The sequence below is a fragment of the Gallinula chloropus genome (genome assembly GCF_964237585.1).
Source record: "Gallinula chloropus genome assembly, chromosome: 2".
Classification (NCBI taxonomy): domain Eukaryota; kingdom Metazoa; phylum Chordata; class Aves; order Gruiformes; family Rallidae; genus Gallinula; species Gallinula chloropus.
In genome coordinates, this window is record NC_140086.1 from 94,983,785 (window position 1) to 94,999,903 (window position 16,119).

General features: G+C 48.5%; 2 protein-coding genes across 2 annotated transcripts in view; one reads left to right on the forward strand and one right to left on the reverse strand.

The window, feature by feature from the left end:
- The window catches only part of NUP153 (nucleoporin 153), a 47,486-nt gene extending 43,364 nt beyond the window's left edge, over window positions 1-4,122 (forward strand). Inside the window, exons 20-22 of the mRNA XM_084280478.1 lie at window positions 827-1,105; window positions 2,403-2,562; window positions 3,007-4,122. Of these exons, the coding sequence (XP_084136604.1) occupies window positions 827-1,105; window positions 2,403-2,562; window positions 3,007-3,091 (524 nt within the window). The 3' untranslated portion in view covers window positions 3,092-4,122. The remainder of the gene's footprint in view (window positions 1-826; window positions 1,106-2,402; window positions 2,563-3,006) is intronic.
- Window positions 4,123-5,938: 1,816 nt separating this feature from the next.
- On the reverse strand, window positions 5,939-14,691 carry FAM8A1 (family with sequence similarity 8 member A1; the record flags this gene model as incomplete). The annotated part of the gene is made up of 5 exons (XM_084260198.1): window positions 5,939-7,070; window positions 7,398-7,537; window positions 8,122-8,245; window positions 10,484-10,604; window positions 14,049-14,691. The coding sequence occupies 5 exons, from the start codon at window positions 14,689-14,691 to the stop codon at window positions 6,926-6,928; spliced, it is 1,173 nt and encodes a 390-aa protein (XP_084116324.1). The 3' UTR covers window positions 5,939-6,925.
- Between the last annotated feature and the right edge of the window lie 1,428 nt (window positions 14,692-16,119).

Sequence of the window (16,119 nt, forward strand, 5' to 3'; positions counted from 1 at the left end):
GCAGAAGCCAGTGTTAACTTCTACTGCCGATCCCTTTGTGTTCCTGGAAAGAAAACCAGCCACCCCTTCCAAGTGATGGTGCAATAGGTGTGTTTGCTGCTGCGTGAAGGCTACTTACATGGTGCCAGCGGCGCTCTTTGAAACACCCCCCTTTGCGTAGCAGACCTGCTGCTTGTGTTCAGAGTCAGGTTCGGTCACGTATTTTGACATCGTGGTTCCTGCTGGCTGTGCAGAAGGGCAGCAGCTGTTTGTGGATGTGACGTAGAGCGTGACTCTCCTGACCTCAGGTTTTGAGAGCAGAGACATCACAGCAAGCTTCATTTGGTCTCCAGGAGCTGATAATACTAAACACTTGGGCAGGGAGGGGTGCAGTTGCTGTCAGGGAAGATACCTGTTCTCCTAATCCTAAAAAATGGGGAGCTATCTTCGGCCTGTTTGAAAAACAGAATTTGAATGAATATTGTTGTTGCCAGATAAAAATGGCTTTTAGTCAGCACAGATTGAAAGGTGCCATTTGTGGGAGCCTCTTTCTGGAACACCAGTGTTAGTGCAGCAGTTGGAGTCTTGACAACCAGCGTGTTTGAGATTTAATTTTGTCTGAGTCTGGTAAATTTGGTGTTTCACAAGAAAAGGTGCGATTGTTTGTTGTGGCCGACGTCGTGTTTGTTTTAGATTCTCACACAATTAGTCTGGAGCTAAGATCTGGCTGCCAGCCTTAGGAAACAGGAGTTTTTAGAACCTTTGTTTCTAGACTCATTCTGGTTTTGGGGGGGAGGAGGGAATGAGCCCCTGTACACTGCCATTTATTTCCTTTCTGTTCCCCAAGGAGCATCCTCTTCGTTTCTGTTTGGCTCTGGGCCTTCTTCTGCGCCTGCTGCCGGCCCGGCCTTTGGAGCCGGTCAGCAACCAACATTTGGCCAGAGCCAAGGGTCCAGCCAGCCAAGCGCTCCGAGTTTTGGATCACTGTCGACACCGCTGTTCTCAGCTGGAGCTCAGCCGGCTCCTCATGCCTTCGGCTCGGTGACCAGCAGTACTCAGCCCTCCGTGTTCGGACAGCAAGCCACCCAACAGCCAGGGTTTGGCTCTGGGACCCCCAGTGCTTCTGGTGAGTGCCGACCACCCGCTTCCCTTTTTGTCTCAAGGATTCCTCTTTTGGTTGGTTGGTTGGTTGGTTGGTTGATTTGGGAGGCGTACCTCAGATCACACAGAGACAACTTCTACCTTACGCCCCTATAGCGGTGTGAGAGTTCCCCCTCTGTAAAAATAATGGGTGTGGAGTTGAGTCATTTGGGTCTCACTCCTGACCGTGGAGGCCGTGCTGTAGGTGTGCAGGCTTCACAGTAACCCATCTCCCCAAGAGACTTAGCAGCCCTGCCGCTGAATGCTGGGGTTTATTTCCCTGAGAAATCCAACCCGTGGATGCAGTATTCACTGGTAGGATTGTGCAAGCCAGAACAGCTGAAGCACTGCAAAGTGATTGTGTTGGGGTTTGTTATAGTAGTTCTTAATTACCTAGTTACTTGACTTTGTTACCAGGCTTTGGCAGTTTACATGGGTGTGGGGCATTGTTCTGTAAGAATATGGTCAGAATTATTTTTAAGCATTTATAGGTTAAGACTTTTATTTGAGATTCTTTTTACTAATGAAGTATAAAAGGCTGTGGGAAGGGGGCAGGGAACAATCCCTATAATTTAAGTGTAAGAGAGACTTGTTCCACACTAGTGATTATTAGACAACACACTGCCAGGACGTACGTACTTGATACCATCATGTCAAATACTTCAAAGGAAAAGACTCCTTTTTCCCCCTCTTAGAAGTTGTACCTGCAGAAGTTTAACCTCCATTAAAAGCAACTGACGCTTCATCAGTAGGTTGGTTGGCACACAGTGTCACTCTGTCCGTCCTTCATTAATCAGGTTTCGGTTTAAAGGTAAAACTCTCTCTGGGTTGTTTGCTAGGAATTTATTTATTATTTCTTCTTAAAGATGAGGCACTGTGTTAGCACATTAAATGGAAAGGAATCCCCAGATGGACCTCATGAACACAAGGAAGTTCTATTAAATGTAAATCTATGTGATTCCGTGACACTGCAATTTCAGATTTTATTAATAACTTCGGTATGTAGAGGTAGAAACTTAGAGGTGGTACAGAAGTTGGTAAGGAATTGGTTATTGAAGTGCCAGCAGTGTTAATTTAAGAATCCCAAATCCTTCTCTGTACTGTTCTGTGGTGCTCTGGCACTCCAGGTGCGTGCGTGTGCGCACACACAACGTTTGTCATCCTGACCTATGAAAAAAAGTCATTCATTCAAGGTAGCGTGAGGAACACCAGGATTGTGCTGGGAGGGACGAGCTCATGTTCCACCTTCATCACTCCTTTCTGTTTCCACCCCACCTTCCCAGGTTCTCTGTTCCAGTTTGGAAGTAACACTTCTAATTTCAACTTCCCAAGTACCCCGAGAGTATTTACTTTTGGTGCAAATCCTCTGGCACAAGCAGCTCCAGCACAGCCTTCTGCCTCTTCGGGATTTTCGTTCAACCAGCCTCCAGCATTTACAATGGGGTAAGAGATCAGAATTTCACTTGAGCTTGGGGTAGTAGCTTCTTGGGACAGCGTTGAGGCTCTGCTGCTGTTGTTCTGATGAGCTTCGGCATTTGCAGCTATATTGGGGTGTCCCTCCTTGTACTGGCCTGTCTGGCTCGCTAGGCAGCCCTGTCTGTGAAGGAGCCCAGCTGGCAGAAATACCACTGACATGGAACTGCCTTGTTCTTGAAAGGTAAAAGCCGTTACGTAGACGTTAGGCTGCTGCTTACCTGCTGAGTTAGATTTAATTGCTTTGGGTTTCTGGAACTCTTTTCCTCCCGCTGATGCTACGTGCCGGTTGTTGCCAGCTGGTGAGTAGCAAGACGGGACTGTGAAATGGTTGTTCCGGAGGATCTCTCGGTGCTGCCACTGAATTTGCAGCTGTGCTGTCCTAAACCCTGCACTACTGATCTCTTTTGATAGGACTAACGGGAAGAATGTTTTCTCTGCTTCTGGATCTTCGGTTCCTGGTCGGAAGATAAAGACTGCGGTCAGGCGTAGGAAATAACCACCTCATTGGCCAAGTGACTTTGGAAGCAGCTACCACCCGGCATTGTTCAGTTGTTGGGTTGTACCTCATGCTGGGTTAGCTGAAGTCGGATCTGCCTAAAGGAAAATAAAGCTCTGCTGCCCTTTTGTTCCCTCCCGCCCCCCTGGTTAGATTTCTTCTTCTTCTTCTTTTTTTTTTGGTAACGAATAGAGTTGGCAACAGGGGCTGTTCTCAAGCAAAACTCCCTTAGACTCCGGCGAGTTACTCCTGTCACTGACTCGGCACGGTCTGGCTGTAGCCGCGAGTAGAGCCTGCGCAGCGAATGGCTTGTACAATACCTCCTCATCTGCACCACTACGTGCGCTCATCTGCGTTTACTGACGCCTCGAAATTGTAATTATATCAGCGAGGGATGCTGTATAGAGTAGAGAATGTTGATACCGAATGACTTCTATGCTGAGTTTGTGCTGGTGTATGTGTGAAGTGAGTGAGTTTGGGTGTATCGTGCACTAAAATTTTCTGATAGAGGAAGACTGATTAAAGGACGATCCATGCTAAGGACTTGTTAGATCTGTAGTTCTTCATTTAATAATTATATGCTATTTCTATATTTTCATTCTTACAGCCCTTTATCACCTGTCTCGCCTTTGTTATTTTATTATGGAACATGTGTAAATACGATTTTGTTTCTCTCTGTACTTTTTTGGCATAACAAATCTGTGAAATGGAAATTTTAATTTTGTGTGTTACGGCCATTTTTGTTTAGTATTGTCTCAGATTTTATGTAAATCCCATTATTCAAAGTTGCCTAAATCCATTTAGAAAATCTTTAAAATTGGGAATTCTTAAAGGAAGTTTATTGGCTTTTCTGATCCATTTTTGTTTGGACCAAAAACCAGTATTGTACAAAGTATTAAGTATATATTTTTATATTTACTGAAATGGACTGTGGTGACTTTGGATAATAAGGAAAAGTTTAATATTAAAGCCATGTTTATTACAGTATAATTAACATGTTAAACCATGGGATAAATGCCATCAATAAAAACTAAGAAATATAGTCTGTCAGTTTTAAGTTGCCCTGAAGGCAGCTGTACCTGTACGGGATGATGCGCTCGAGCAGAGTGACATCACATCCTTTCTCCCGCGTCTGCTTTTTTGACAGTGACACCAATGCTGATCTTTAAAGAGGTTAGGCAGGGGCTCCCTGGTGTGAAGGAGAGTTTTGCTGTAAACTTAAATCATGGCAGCTGTGTGCCTGCAAGAGTTGTGGTTAGGTTTTACAGAGCTACTAAAAAAAGCTGAACTACACCCAGTTGTAAACCATGAGTAAGTTGGGGTTTTTTTCTACTTCTGTAGCTTCTTAGGGAACAGCTATTACTTGAGTCAAGGGGAGGGAGCTGCCCTTGTTCATGTGGGGACCATGGCTGAATTTTCACTGAGCCGCAGCAGTTTGCGTGCAGGTGACATGCTAAGCTGGGGCTTGCCTCAGGCAGAACTGGGAGGACCTGCCTTTACCCACCTCCTTCTGCTGCCCTGCGGGATTTTGCTTCTGCTCTTGCCCCCAGGGCTGCTCCCTGCTTGTGTGGCTTCAGCTGCCCTTTGCTAACCCTGGGCTAGATGTGAGGGGGGACAAATGCTAGCCTTTGTTTTGGGGGGAGGCTTACAGGGGTAGAGCTCCAGTCCCTGTTGCTATAGACAGAAAACAGCAACTTGACTTGAAAAGTGCACACATAAGCTGCTACTCCCAAGTGGCACGCTGCAGCTTTGGAGAGATTATATGCCATTACCTATTTCCAGATGTGTAAGTCTGAAATGTGCCCCAAGCTTCACTTTTCCTTGGCTCTGGCACCTCAGTGCAGCTTGCATGAGGGGCGAACGACCAGCCAGCCTTCACACCAGTGTACCGTATCCACATTTCGGGACAGGCCTGGCAGTTTTCTCCCTGCTTTCTTCAGGCTAAGAAGAAACTTCCCCTTACACCTGAATGGGTAGCAAAAAAATTCTAGCCAACTGTGCTACTTTTCCCCTCCTCCTCCCTCCATCTCAACTCCGAGTTTCTAGGTAATCACTGGAGTAACTAGACCAAAGTTCTCTGAGTCATACTGGAATTGTAACCAGGCAATACTCACCCCGGGACAGAGCCGAGCTCACTCTGGCAGCCCCAGCCTCTCTCAGGCCAATTGCTGTGTCACAACTATTAACTGTGCCCACATGTAGCACTTAGGAACAAAACCATCTAAGGCTAATGACACATTCAAGATGCTAAATCCTTTTTTTCCCCCCTATTAGTAAGCTGTTAGCATAAAGCACTAGTAACCCTCAATGCAATGAGGTATTTTGACACACTGAGGCGACAGAAACATTAAAACTGGGTTTCTGGCCAGGGGCTTTTTTGGTTTTGTTTGGGTTTTTTTTTTTTAGTCTCTGACAGTTCTCCAGAATTAAGACAGCAACGTCATTCTGGAGAGGGAGCTGAGAGAATGATGTCATTCTCCCACTATTAAGCAGTGGATCTGGTCCTGAAACAGCATAAATGGAGACCAGACCACATACACAAAAATTGTATTTATGAACAGAAGAACACCACCTATCAGGCTAAAATACTGCAGGGTATGAGCGCACTACTGATGAAGTAGAACCAAGCTCTCCAGCCTTCCCACTGTCAGCCACACCCTTGTCCACAACTGAAGGCAGGGTAGGAACTTCAGCCACTGAGCAGCAAGTTACACCAAAGGGACGGATGCACAAGAACTGGGCTCTACACAAATTAAAGCTTAAGAGTTCAGAATAAAGCATGAACCTGGTCAGTTACCTTCTGCTCCCAAGACAGTAACATGAGAACACACACATCTTAAAGCTATCTCGTCATGCAAAATATTAAGACTTCTTTATTAAGTTATTCTAAATATACAAACAATAAGCCAGAATTGTAAAGTGGAAGTGACCTTTCAGGTAATAGTTTCTGCATGCTCCTGAAACAGCCGGGTGCTTTGCTTGGAGTTAGATGCAAGAAGAGAGAAGTGCTTTCACTCCCAGCAGAAGCAGAGGAGTTCCCTTCCCTTGGCATCATCTCTCCTGTTCACAGCTCCAAAAGCAGCTGACACACCAATTCACAGACACTGCAGCGTAACACCCCCTTCCCAGAGAACAGGCAGCTGTTATTTCACCTCTTTATTAGCTTTGACAGGTGAAGTAAGTGACAACGCTCGAGACAAATCATGCAAAAAAAAAAAAAACTTTTCACATCAATGTTCTGATTAAATACTTAGAAGAGGTGAGGTAATTATAATCTGTGAAGCAATAATAAGGGACATGATAGCCACTGCTCAAACTCCTTCTACACACGTGGCAATTTAATTAATACATGCCTGACTGGCTAATACTTCAGTTCTTGTCCCCTCAGAGTATAATCACAGCACTTGGGCAACTACCTGGAATACAACTTGAATGTTCTAGTGGCTTGCCAACATCCAAAACTGTAGGAGTGACATTTCTTTCAGGGTGAAGGATGTCCAGGTATCTGCTTTCCACAGGCTGATGAACAGAACAGCTCCCTTCTGCAGCTAATACAGCCTCCTCCTTTCTCTTCAATCAGAGGTTAATACTTCTGGGTTTAATACTTAATCTTTTCTCCCAAACTTCTTTGGCATTTATGAAAAAAAAAAACCCCATCAGCTGCCGGCATCATACACCGGAGCAAAGCATTTTCTTCAGCTTCTGAAGCAGTTCCCATTTGATCTGGGCAAAAGATTCTGATAGACACCTCGGTTGCAGTTTTGGGGTAGGTCTTTGTTAACTGGGGGTGGGAAGGGACGTTCAAAACCAGTCTGGAAATTTCATGTTTCGGCATCATCTGACTCCGTTTCTCCTCACCACAATAGTCCCCGCTACGATGTCATAGGCTGTTCTGTTATGCTGGAAAAACAGCAGCGTGATGAATGCAGGAAAAAACGAAGCAATAGAAAAATTCTTGATCAAAGCTCGTATTGTGGACCTGGAACAAAAATAAAACATTCAGTGCCTTATTTCTGCTTCCCTGCTTGTATCAGCAGGTAGCCCAATACCACCAAACTCGTGCTTCAGTTGTGTGCAGCATGAAAAACAAAATAAATCAATCTCCAGGGTTCAGAGGAGATCATTTTGCCACCCAACCTGAAAACTACTCGCGCCACTGCGTAACTGCCAGTTCGTTCTTAGATCACAGAATCTAACGGTAGCTCCTGCCATCTCCTCATTGCCAAGGCAAACAATACAGGGAAGGGGCACTGCCTTCTGAATCACATGCTCTCCTCACTATCAACAACGCGGCCGGGGCACTTACGTCGTCATGCTGACGTTCGAAGAGGGGATGACCAGCACACGGCTGGGCGCAACCAGCACAGACGTCTCGCATGTCACCACTCGCAGCCCAAGCAGGAACTTCCCTGGGGTGGCTCCGCCCGCGCCCCAAATGCAGATGATCTGTGGAAGGAAAGCTGTGTCAGTGCCTCACAGCACCCCGCTGGTCTGGCAAACTTGGTTTTCATCAAAACCACGTGAGCGGCAGGGGCTGCCACATCATGCAAAACACCGTAAAGAGGATTTACTTTGTAGGCCAACGACAACAGAACTGGGCTGGGACTCTTCAGCCTTGAGAAGAGAAGACTAAGGGGGGACCTAATTAAAGTTTATAATTATCTGAAGCAGGGGATGCAGGGGGAATCAGCCAGCCCCTTTTCAGTGGTCTGTGGGGACAGGACAAGGGGCAATGGCTGCAAGTTGGAGCACAGGAAGTTCCGCACCAACATGCGGAAAAACTTTTTCACAGTGAGGGTGACAGAGCCCTGGGACAGGCTGCCCAGGGGGTTGTGGAGTCTCCATCTCTGGAGATATTCAAGACCCGTCTGGACACCTATCTGAGTGATATGTCCTAGGGAGCTGCTTTGGCAGGGGGGTTGGACCCGATGATCTCTTGAGGTCCCTTCCAACCCCTACAATTCTATGATTCTGTGGTTCTATGATTTAACAACTGCTAATCACACAAGTTCACGTTTGTGAGCAGTTACCTCATAGAAGCAGACTAACAACCTGTAGATGAGAGCTACTACCATCATCTTCTGCAAATCTTCCATGGATGTATCTTCATCTATCTCTTCTATGATGTAATGCATGGCAAATTTAGAGATGTCCCTGTACAAAGACAAGACTGAATTTTAAAACCACCTTTCCCCCAACACCAATGTTACCCCTTTAATGCCAGAATTCACTCCATTAGGAAACAAAGAGCTCCTTGGCTTCCCTGATACTAAACGAGCCATTAAAATTCAGAACACCAGGTTTCCTTCCGAGTTGCTGCCTCCTTTCTTTTGTCTTTTCCAGTAAGAAAAGATCGTTCTTCATTACTGCTTCTGCACAGCTGTGTCCCAGGGCAGGGAGCTGCAGAATTGTTCTGAAAATTCTCACACTTCTTGGGAGAGTAAAAAAGGAGATTCTGCATGTGACCACCTAACTGTGTGCAAATGCAAGGCACACAAGTCTCTTCCTACAGGAACCCTCCAGGGGAAAAAGAAAAAAAACAAAAAGAGAAGAAGAAAAAAGCCACTTCACTCCGTGTGAGGGAGAAGGTGTGAGTCCCCCTGAGCAAGTGAGGGAGACTGACCCTCCCGTGCACAACCAGGGCTCCCCATTCTCAGTAGTCCTTACTGCTCACCATCCTCTTCTCCAGGCAAGCACCTTGGCACACCAGAGGAAGTTTTTAACTTAAAGCAGTTGAAGCCTTCAGTCATTTTCCCTGACAATGCTATGCTAAGCATCAATTTGGACTGGACTGCTTAGTCACAGGATAAACTTTGTAGAGTTAACATTCTTACCTGACCCCTGGAATGGACATGTTTGCAATATGCATTTAGGCAAGGACACTTTACTCATGCCTCCAAGTGAGATTTATTACTAACAAAGAAACAGACAAACAGTCCCACTTCAAAACAGTCCATCTGTGCTTGTACTACTTTGCCCTCTTTGTCCAGACTTAAGGATTGAAAATGTAAGGAATTACAAAAACAGCGTGGCACAACCTGCATTTCCCTTTGATGCACCCCTGGCCTGAAGTCTCTGTCCTGAGCCTGCAAGGACATATTTTTTCCCATGACAACTCCTCAGCCTAACCTCAAGGACACCACATCTCACAAGTAAAAAAACCAACAAAAAACAAACCCTCCAACAATCCAGAATGCTTCTCTGAAGTTACTTGTAAAGAGCTCACTGGCTCTCACAGAAGTAGCAGTATTGAATATACCACGAAGGGACTGAAACAGATTCCCCCTCTCTGTCACCTTCAGTACTTTGCAGAAGCAATATTCACACAGTTGCTCCCCATCTTTCCAGTGCTGCATGTTGTATCACTCTGGGCCTACTAAAACCAAGATGGAAGCACCAGCTGTCAGGTTAGAGCTGGAGATTTTGGCAACTGAACAGAACTGCGAGTTTGGCATTTTAACCCCACACTTATCCAAACAACAACCACTGATCATTTACACCCACGTGTTTATTGGTTTGGACTTGACTCTCTTCCACACACCCTTCAAGCAGCTGCTTAAGGTGCCTGAAAAATGTTATCTGCATAGTATCAGTTCACAGTCAGTCCACCTTTTTAGAAGGTTCTTTTAGCAGAAAACTTGGATTCTGAAAGGTGTTTGTACAGCAGAATTGCTGGATACACCAAGCTCTCACCTCCTAATCACACTAAAACATTTAATTACACCAACCCAAAGCAGAAAAGCTCAATGTGCTAAGGATTAATGTATCTACAACTTTTAAAACTCATTGTTACACTGGGGTACAGGAATGTGAAATGAAGAATCTTTCAGTCTAACACACAGTTGATACACGCAGCACTTAAACAGTACTTTTTAAGAAACCCAGCACGGCAGCATTCCTAGCAATTGGGCTGTAATTTAAAAGTACATACCTATCTGACATGCAGGATCTGAATTATTTTTTTGTTTTGTTGTGAGTTAATATTGTTTTGGTCACCAATCTAAACCACAGCACCTTAGGAGACATTATAAAGAAAATTAACTGCAGCCCAGCCAGATCCAGTGTATTTTTAAAGGCTGTTTGAGAAACAAATTTATTTGACGATGGTTTTTTTGACATTTTTAGAGTACTTTTAAAAAATGTCTAATCTGCCCTTATAAGGACTTTGTGAGCCTATGAAAACACCTGTACAAATCCTTTTGTTTCCATCAGCTGACCCAAAATCAGAAAGCATTTGAAAGGAGGTTAACCTAGCAGTGCTTTCCCCTCGACTCCTGACAGTTACTAAGTGCCACCACTTGCGTAAGCATTGCCACATATACGTCATGACACCTCAAAGAGCACAAAGGGCTTAAAGCTGCACATAATAAAGCTTTAAATCATTTGACTTACTTTATTCCACTGAGGTGCATAATACTTAAAACAATGGTTGCCTTTATAAAGAACAGAATAAAAAAATCCACCATCTCTGCTATGAACCTGTGTGCCAGCGAAGGGATAACGAACTCCCGACCTGCAACAGAAAGAGCGAGCGTTACCCTGGTGTTGCTGCACTAACACAAAGTGAACGTGACTGGTTGTCTAAAGAACCCTTCACATCAGCCTCCCAGCACAAACAGTACCAAGATCTTCATCTCAGCTCACATGTTCCTACTTCTAAAAGGACAGGACTAAAAGTGATCTGAATTATTTAAATTGAGGTTCAAGAACCTTCTTAAATCAAACTCCCTGGGAAGTCCCGAGTCCTTTCATAAGTAGGATTACAGGCAAAATCCCACCCCACTAAAGAACCAAAGTACATTGAGGATGCATCAATTTTTGTGTTCTTTTCTTTAAAACTGCTTCAGAGAGGCAGATTTCAGTAAATCTGAGAGTTGAAGTAAAAGGCAACGTTACATGTTAGATGTATGGCTCAGCAGTAAGGCTTCCATCTGTACCAAGTACTGGCTCCCTAAAAGTACACAACACAGCCTGTTTTGTTTCAAGTCAGCCCCAGAAATAGGAGCAGATAAAAATGCCAGTCACACCTGACAATCACTCCTGGAGTCATCTCAATGTAATAAATACCGGTGCCCTGCCACAGGCCAGAAAACCCGACGTACTTCCTCCATTTATCCGGCCAAGCGCAGAGTCAGTAATCACACTCACAAGCCTCTGCTGCCAGCAATGCCTCAGATGATTAAAGCAACAAAATATTCTTGAAAGTTGCCAAGGACTAGCACTGCAAAATAATTTCATCTGAGTATCTACCTCTCTGTACTTCCCAAAACCAAACACGACTGCTCACATGAAACCAGCAGGGGCTGACATCAAAACTTCATTTAGAAATTCCCAAGGCCTGCTAGGTGTAACTTATGGAGAACAGTGACTGTGTTAGTGTATCTGAGAAGGCAAACCCCCAAGTACAGGGGAAAGCAGGAAAAGAGAGGGTAAAGAGAATCATTCCTCTCTCCAATCTCAAAAAACATCATCAAACTGCACTTAGAGTAAGTCTCCACAGTCCAACTGCTGAGACCCACAAGCTGTGGAAGCAAAGCTGAAAGTCCACAGCACTTTGGCACTTTTAACTGGGCTATGTATAATCAAGCAATCATTAGGTAAAAACAAGTACTTATTTAGCGTACCTCAGTTTATATATCTTTATGTCATACCTGTTACACTGATAACTTCGAATCAGTATTATCACGTGGCTTGACTGTTACCTAAATAATACTGAAACAGATTCAGCTCATTGTCCAAGCATGCTCAAGCTGTCAACTAAAATTCTTCAACTGCAGCAGAAGGGAGCACAGTCGGTCTCCCCAGTCTTGGCTTGAGCACACAGCGCCAGATAAAAGCTTTCATTTGCTCTGTTAGAAGGAACACATTCGCTGAAGTTAATGGCACAGTTTCATTTGAATATATTAGACTCAGCTTCTTACTTACTCAGTTGTTAAGTGGGGCTAAGAAAGTAAGCATTCAAATCATGTTAACCTCCGCTCTATTAAGGAACCTTGGCAACCCTCGGGCTCTGGCAGATTTCCACTGCAGTGATTCGAGACATTCCTCCTATCAAAACCCCACGATTTCGCCAGGGGTTAGTTACTCTTTGTTACAGCAGAGACAGCCAAACGCAACACCCACCTATCCTCAGCACAAAGCCCGGGATCTTACACTAAACTGGAAGCAACCACGGGCTTGGGCTAGTCGGCCAGGCAAAGCAAGGGAGACTCGAACAGACGCTGTGCTCGGCTGTTCCCAGCAGGAGAGCTGTAATCTCACAGTAAGGAGGGGGAGAGGGGAGGAAGCTTCCTAAACCACGATGACTGTTCCTGAAGTGCCTGCCACTGCCGGGAGCGCGGTTAACATGGGCTCCCTGACACACACCTGCAGGGAGACTGAACTGGAAGAGGCGGTTATTGACTCCACGATTTGACATCCCACTTGAAAACGTGCAACACTAACATCAGCTGTCACTAATGTCGTCTTACATAAGCACGCCGGGATGTGAACTGCAGGGGCAGATACATGACCCGCCCTGCCAAGCCTGCTGCGTGGGCAATAAGCTGCAGCAGAACAGAGCGAGCCCTAATCGCCTGAGCTGTTCCAAATACAGCCATGTGCAATCTGGAGCCAAAGCACCCCGGCACAACAGTCTTCGTTTGTAATTGCAGCATATCACCCCATCACATACAGGGTTCCTTTAAGAAGGCTGGGTGTTGCAACAGTCTTTAGTATTCAGAATAAACACATTCAGCAGTGTCATGTGCTATTTGTGCCGTAAATTACCTTTAACATATGGAATTAGTTCCTAAAGAACTAGGTGAAAATCCAAGAATCTCTTCAGTCTAGCCTTTGTCCATATCCCCTTTTCCAATGGCTGTCAACAGCTGTTTATAAGCAATCTACAACTCAGGATCAGGGCATAATGAAATAAAACACTACTCTGTCTTAGAACCTTGTTCAAACACCACTGCAAGAAAGCAGCAAGATCAGAAGCTGGATTTCCTTTCCTTCCAAAGAAGGAAAAAGCAACTAAACACGTTCTCCCCGCACACCCAGCCACTGAGCTTGCAAATAACGTTACAGATCAGTAATGCTGTACTTTGCCCTGCAGCAAAAAAAAGACAGTTATCTTTTCTCCAGACCTTTATCAGTGTTCTGCTCCACGGTTTTCTGTTACTCAAAGCAACAACAAACATTCAGAGAACGTCACCTATGCGCTGCTCGACTTGTTAGGAAACATCGGTGCTCCAGGTTTTCTCTCTCACACCATCAGTTTGTCTCGAACAAACATAAAGAGAGACAGTGCTATGCAGAGTCTTCAGCGTTTATAGCCATTAGACTGCAGGCTTCTGTTCGTCTCGGGACCTGCTCCTGGCCTGCTGAATGTAAGCATGCTTCTATTTCTCTGCTCCAGTTTCGTTAAGTGATGTTATTTGAGCACCGAGAGCCCACTGAAAGCGACACGGTTAGATTCATCCCATCATCCAAACAGGGTGCTTAAAGCCAGCTGCACCACAGGCCTGTAACCACAACTCTTTAAGTTTCACTGGAAAACCTAAACCGCCTCATACCCACGCAAACGTCTCGCAAGCACGAAAGCCGCCACACGCACAAGGCAGCCCTCTCGAGCCTGGGTTGTGTCCGGGATTCGAGCTGTCACCTCCGACACGGCACAGCTACGCGCCCGGCTCCGCGGCAACCCCCCTGCTTCCTTCTCCAGACACCGTTTCCTAGAACAGCGGCGGAGGGCCCGGCGGAAGGCCCCGCGGAGACCGACAGCGCCGCGGGCACCAAGCCAGCGGCACGGGCGGAGGCGACGCCTCCGTTTCCAGCTCCCTGCCCGCCCCGCACGGCAGGCGGCGGCTAACCGGGGGCTCGGGCGCTGCCACACCGAGCGTGCCAAGGGCCAGGCCGGCCGCCCCCTTCCGCCCCACGCCAAACAGACCCCCGGCCCCCGCCCGCCCCCACTCACCTGCCGGCCGCCCCGTCTCCCTGGGGGCGCTGCTGCCGCTGGTGCCGGTGGCGCTGCTGGAAGCCGCCCTGGGCAGGGGGGTCAACCTGCCCGCCGCTCCCATCCAAGCCGGGGCGGCAGCGGTGGCTGCTGCTGCGGCGCGGGGTCCCGGCCCGGCGGCCGTATAAGCTGGCGCCGGAGCGAAGAGGTAGAAGGGGCTATAGTAGGCGGCAGCGGCGGCGGCAGCGGCGGCGGCCGCCCCCGGCGGCGAGGAGGGAGGGGGTGGCGGCGCGGCGACGCGAGGGGGGCCGGTAGGAGCGGCGGAGGCGGCGGCGGAGGCGGCGAGGAGGGCGGGCAGGCAGCTCTGCCAGCTGAGGTACCCGCAGTACGAGTCCCAGAGCCACTGGTGGACGCGCCGCGCGTACTCCGCCGCGCTCAGGGGCTTCGCCCCGCCACCCTCGCCCCCGACGGCCGCCGGAGGGGAGCACGGCAGCGACGACGCAGCGGCGGCCTCCCCTCCGGCGACGCTGTCGTTCTTCACGCTGTCGTTCTTCTCACTGTCGCCGTCCGCCGTGGCTGCCGCCCCAGCGCCGGCCCGGCCCGCACCGGGCTCCGCCATCTCCTCCATCCCCGCTGACACTGACTGCCTACGCTCACCGCGCATGCGCCAGGGAAACGCCTCGCCTCTCCCATTCGCCGCGGAGGAGGGGGGGGGGGGGAGGAAGCAAACGAAGCGGACAAACACTAGGCGGAGTCCTGCGGGCACACAGCCTGACGCGGAGCGTACCATTCTCCCTAAAACCCCTTTCTGCAATTGCGCCAGGAAAGAACCGTGCCACCCCCTTCCCCCCCCCCCCTCCGTGAGATGGTATCGCCTAGCGCGAAGGCAGGGACGCGATCTGCCCCGGGCGGGCCCAAGCGCTCTCGAGGTAAAAAGGAAGCCTCGGAGGCGGGGAAGGGCTGATGCCCTGAGAGCGGCCCGGGCCGAGCTGCTGGGGTGGTCTCCCGGCGCCAGCGGACACGCAGGAGGCGCGTAGACTTCCCTTGGCGTGAGCGCCAGAGGCGTCTCCGCTCAGGCTGCTCTCGCGGGCGCCGCGCGGTGGCCGCGCGAGGAGCGGCGGTTGCCCCTGAGTGAGGCGGGAAAGGGAGGGAGGGGGGGGGGCGCTCCCGAAGCCGCGCTCCTCCCGCGGCTGCCCTTCCCCTCAGCTCAAGGCCCGGGTCTGGGCTCGTAGCCGGGCAGCAGCTGTGCTAGCGGGCCTCGGGGAGCGGGGTTAGTCCCTGCAGCAGGTCGTGCTGCGGTGTGGAGAGGGAGCCTCCGGTCTTTTGTGCGAGTCTCCGTGGCTGCCTGGCCCCACCGCGAAGGTGCTTTGCAGGGCACTCCCGCCTTCAGTGAAGGTACGAGTCCAGCAGCAGCCCCCGCACCGACGGTGCCTGCAGGACTGACGCGTGTTCCTGGCCTGACACCTCCCCAGGTAGCCCGCCAGCAGCCCCACCGACCCCGGGGCTCTGGGCTTTTGTAGCCACGGGAACGGTCCTAACCAGAGCCTGAACTGCCACCCGCCAGGGTCCCTCTGCTCCTTCAGTGGGCTTGTGAATGCTGCCTGGACCGCAGGTTGGTAGATGAACCCATCAGCCCAAGGCAAGGCCTTGCTTCTGGGCTGGGCTGTGGTGTCTGTCCTCCTGGTTACAGCTGCTGTGTCTGTCCTCCGTCAGCTTTCCAGGACTCTTAACACTTCGCTTATAGCAATTGGTTTGAAATTGTTTGGGGAGAGAAGAAGTGTGAAACAGCTATTTCAGTTGTGTACTTCTGCATTTTGGTTTTGGTGGCTAAACGCTAATTTTTTCCTATCTCTTCTTTGTCATCTTTTCCCCGATCACAACCATGTTCTTCCTGTGGAGGAAAAAAAAAAAAAGCCACCCCAAAAACCAAACAAAACCCCCACAAAAACCCACAAACAAACAACCCCACCACCCACCAAGACCACCCAAACAAACAAAAGAAACCTGAACCAAGTGCCAGGAGCCCTACAGCAAATTTAAACACATCTTTCCAGGTTTAATTTTTAGTATTGAAGGTTCCTGAAGCATCTCA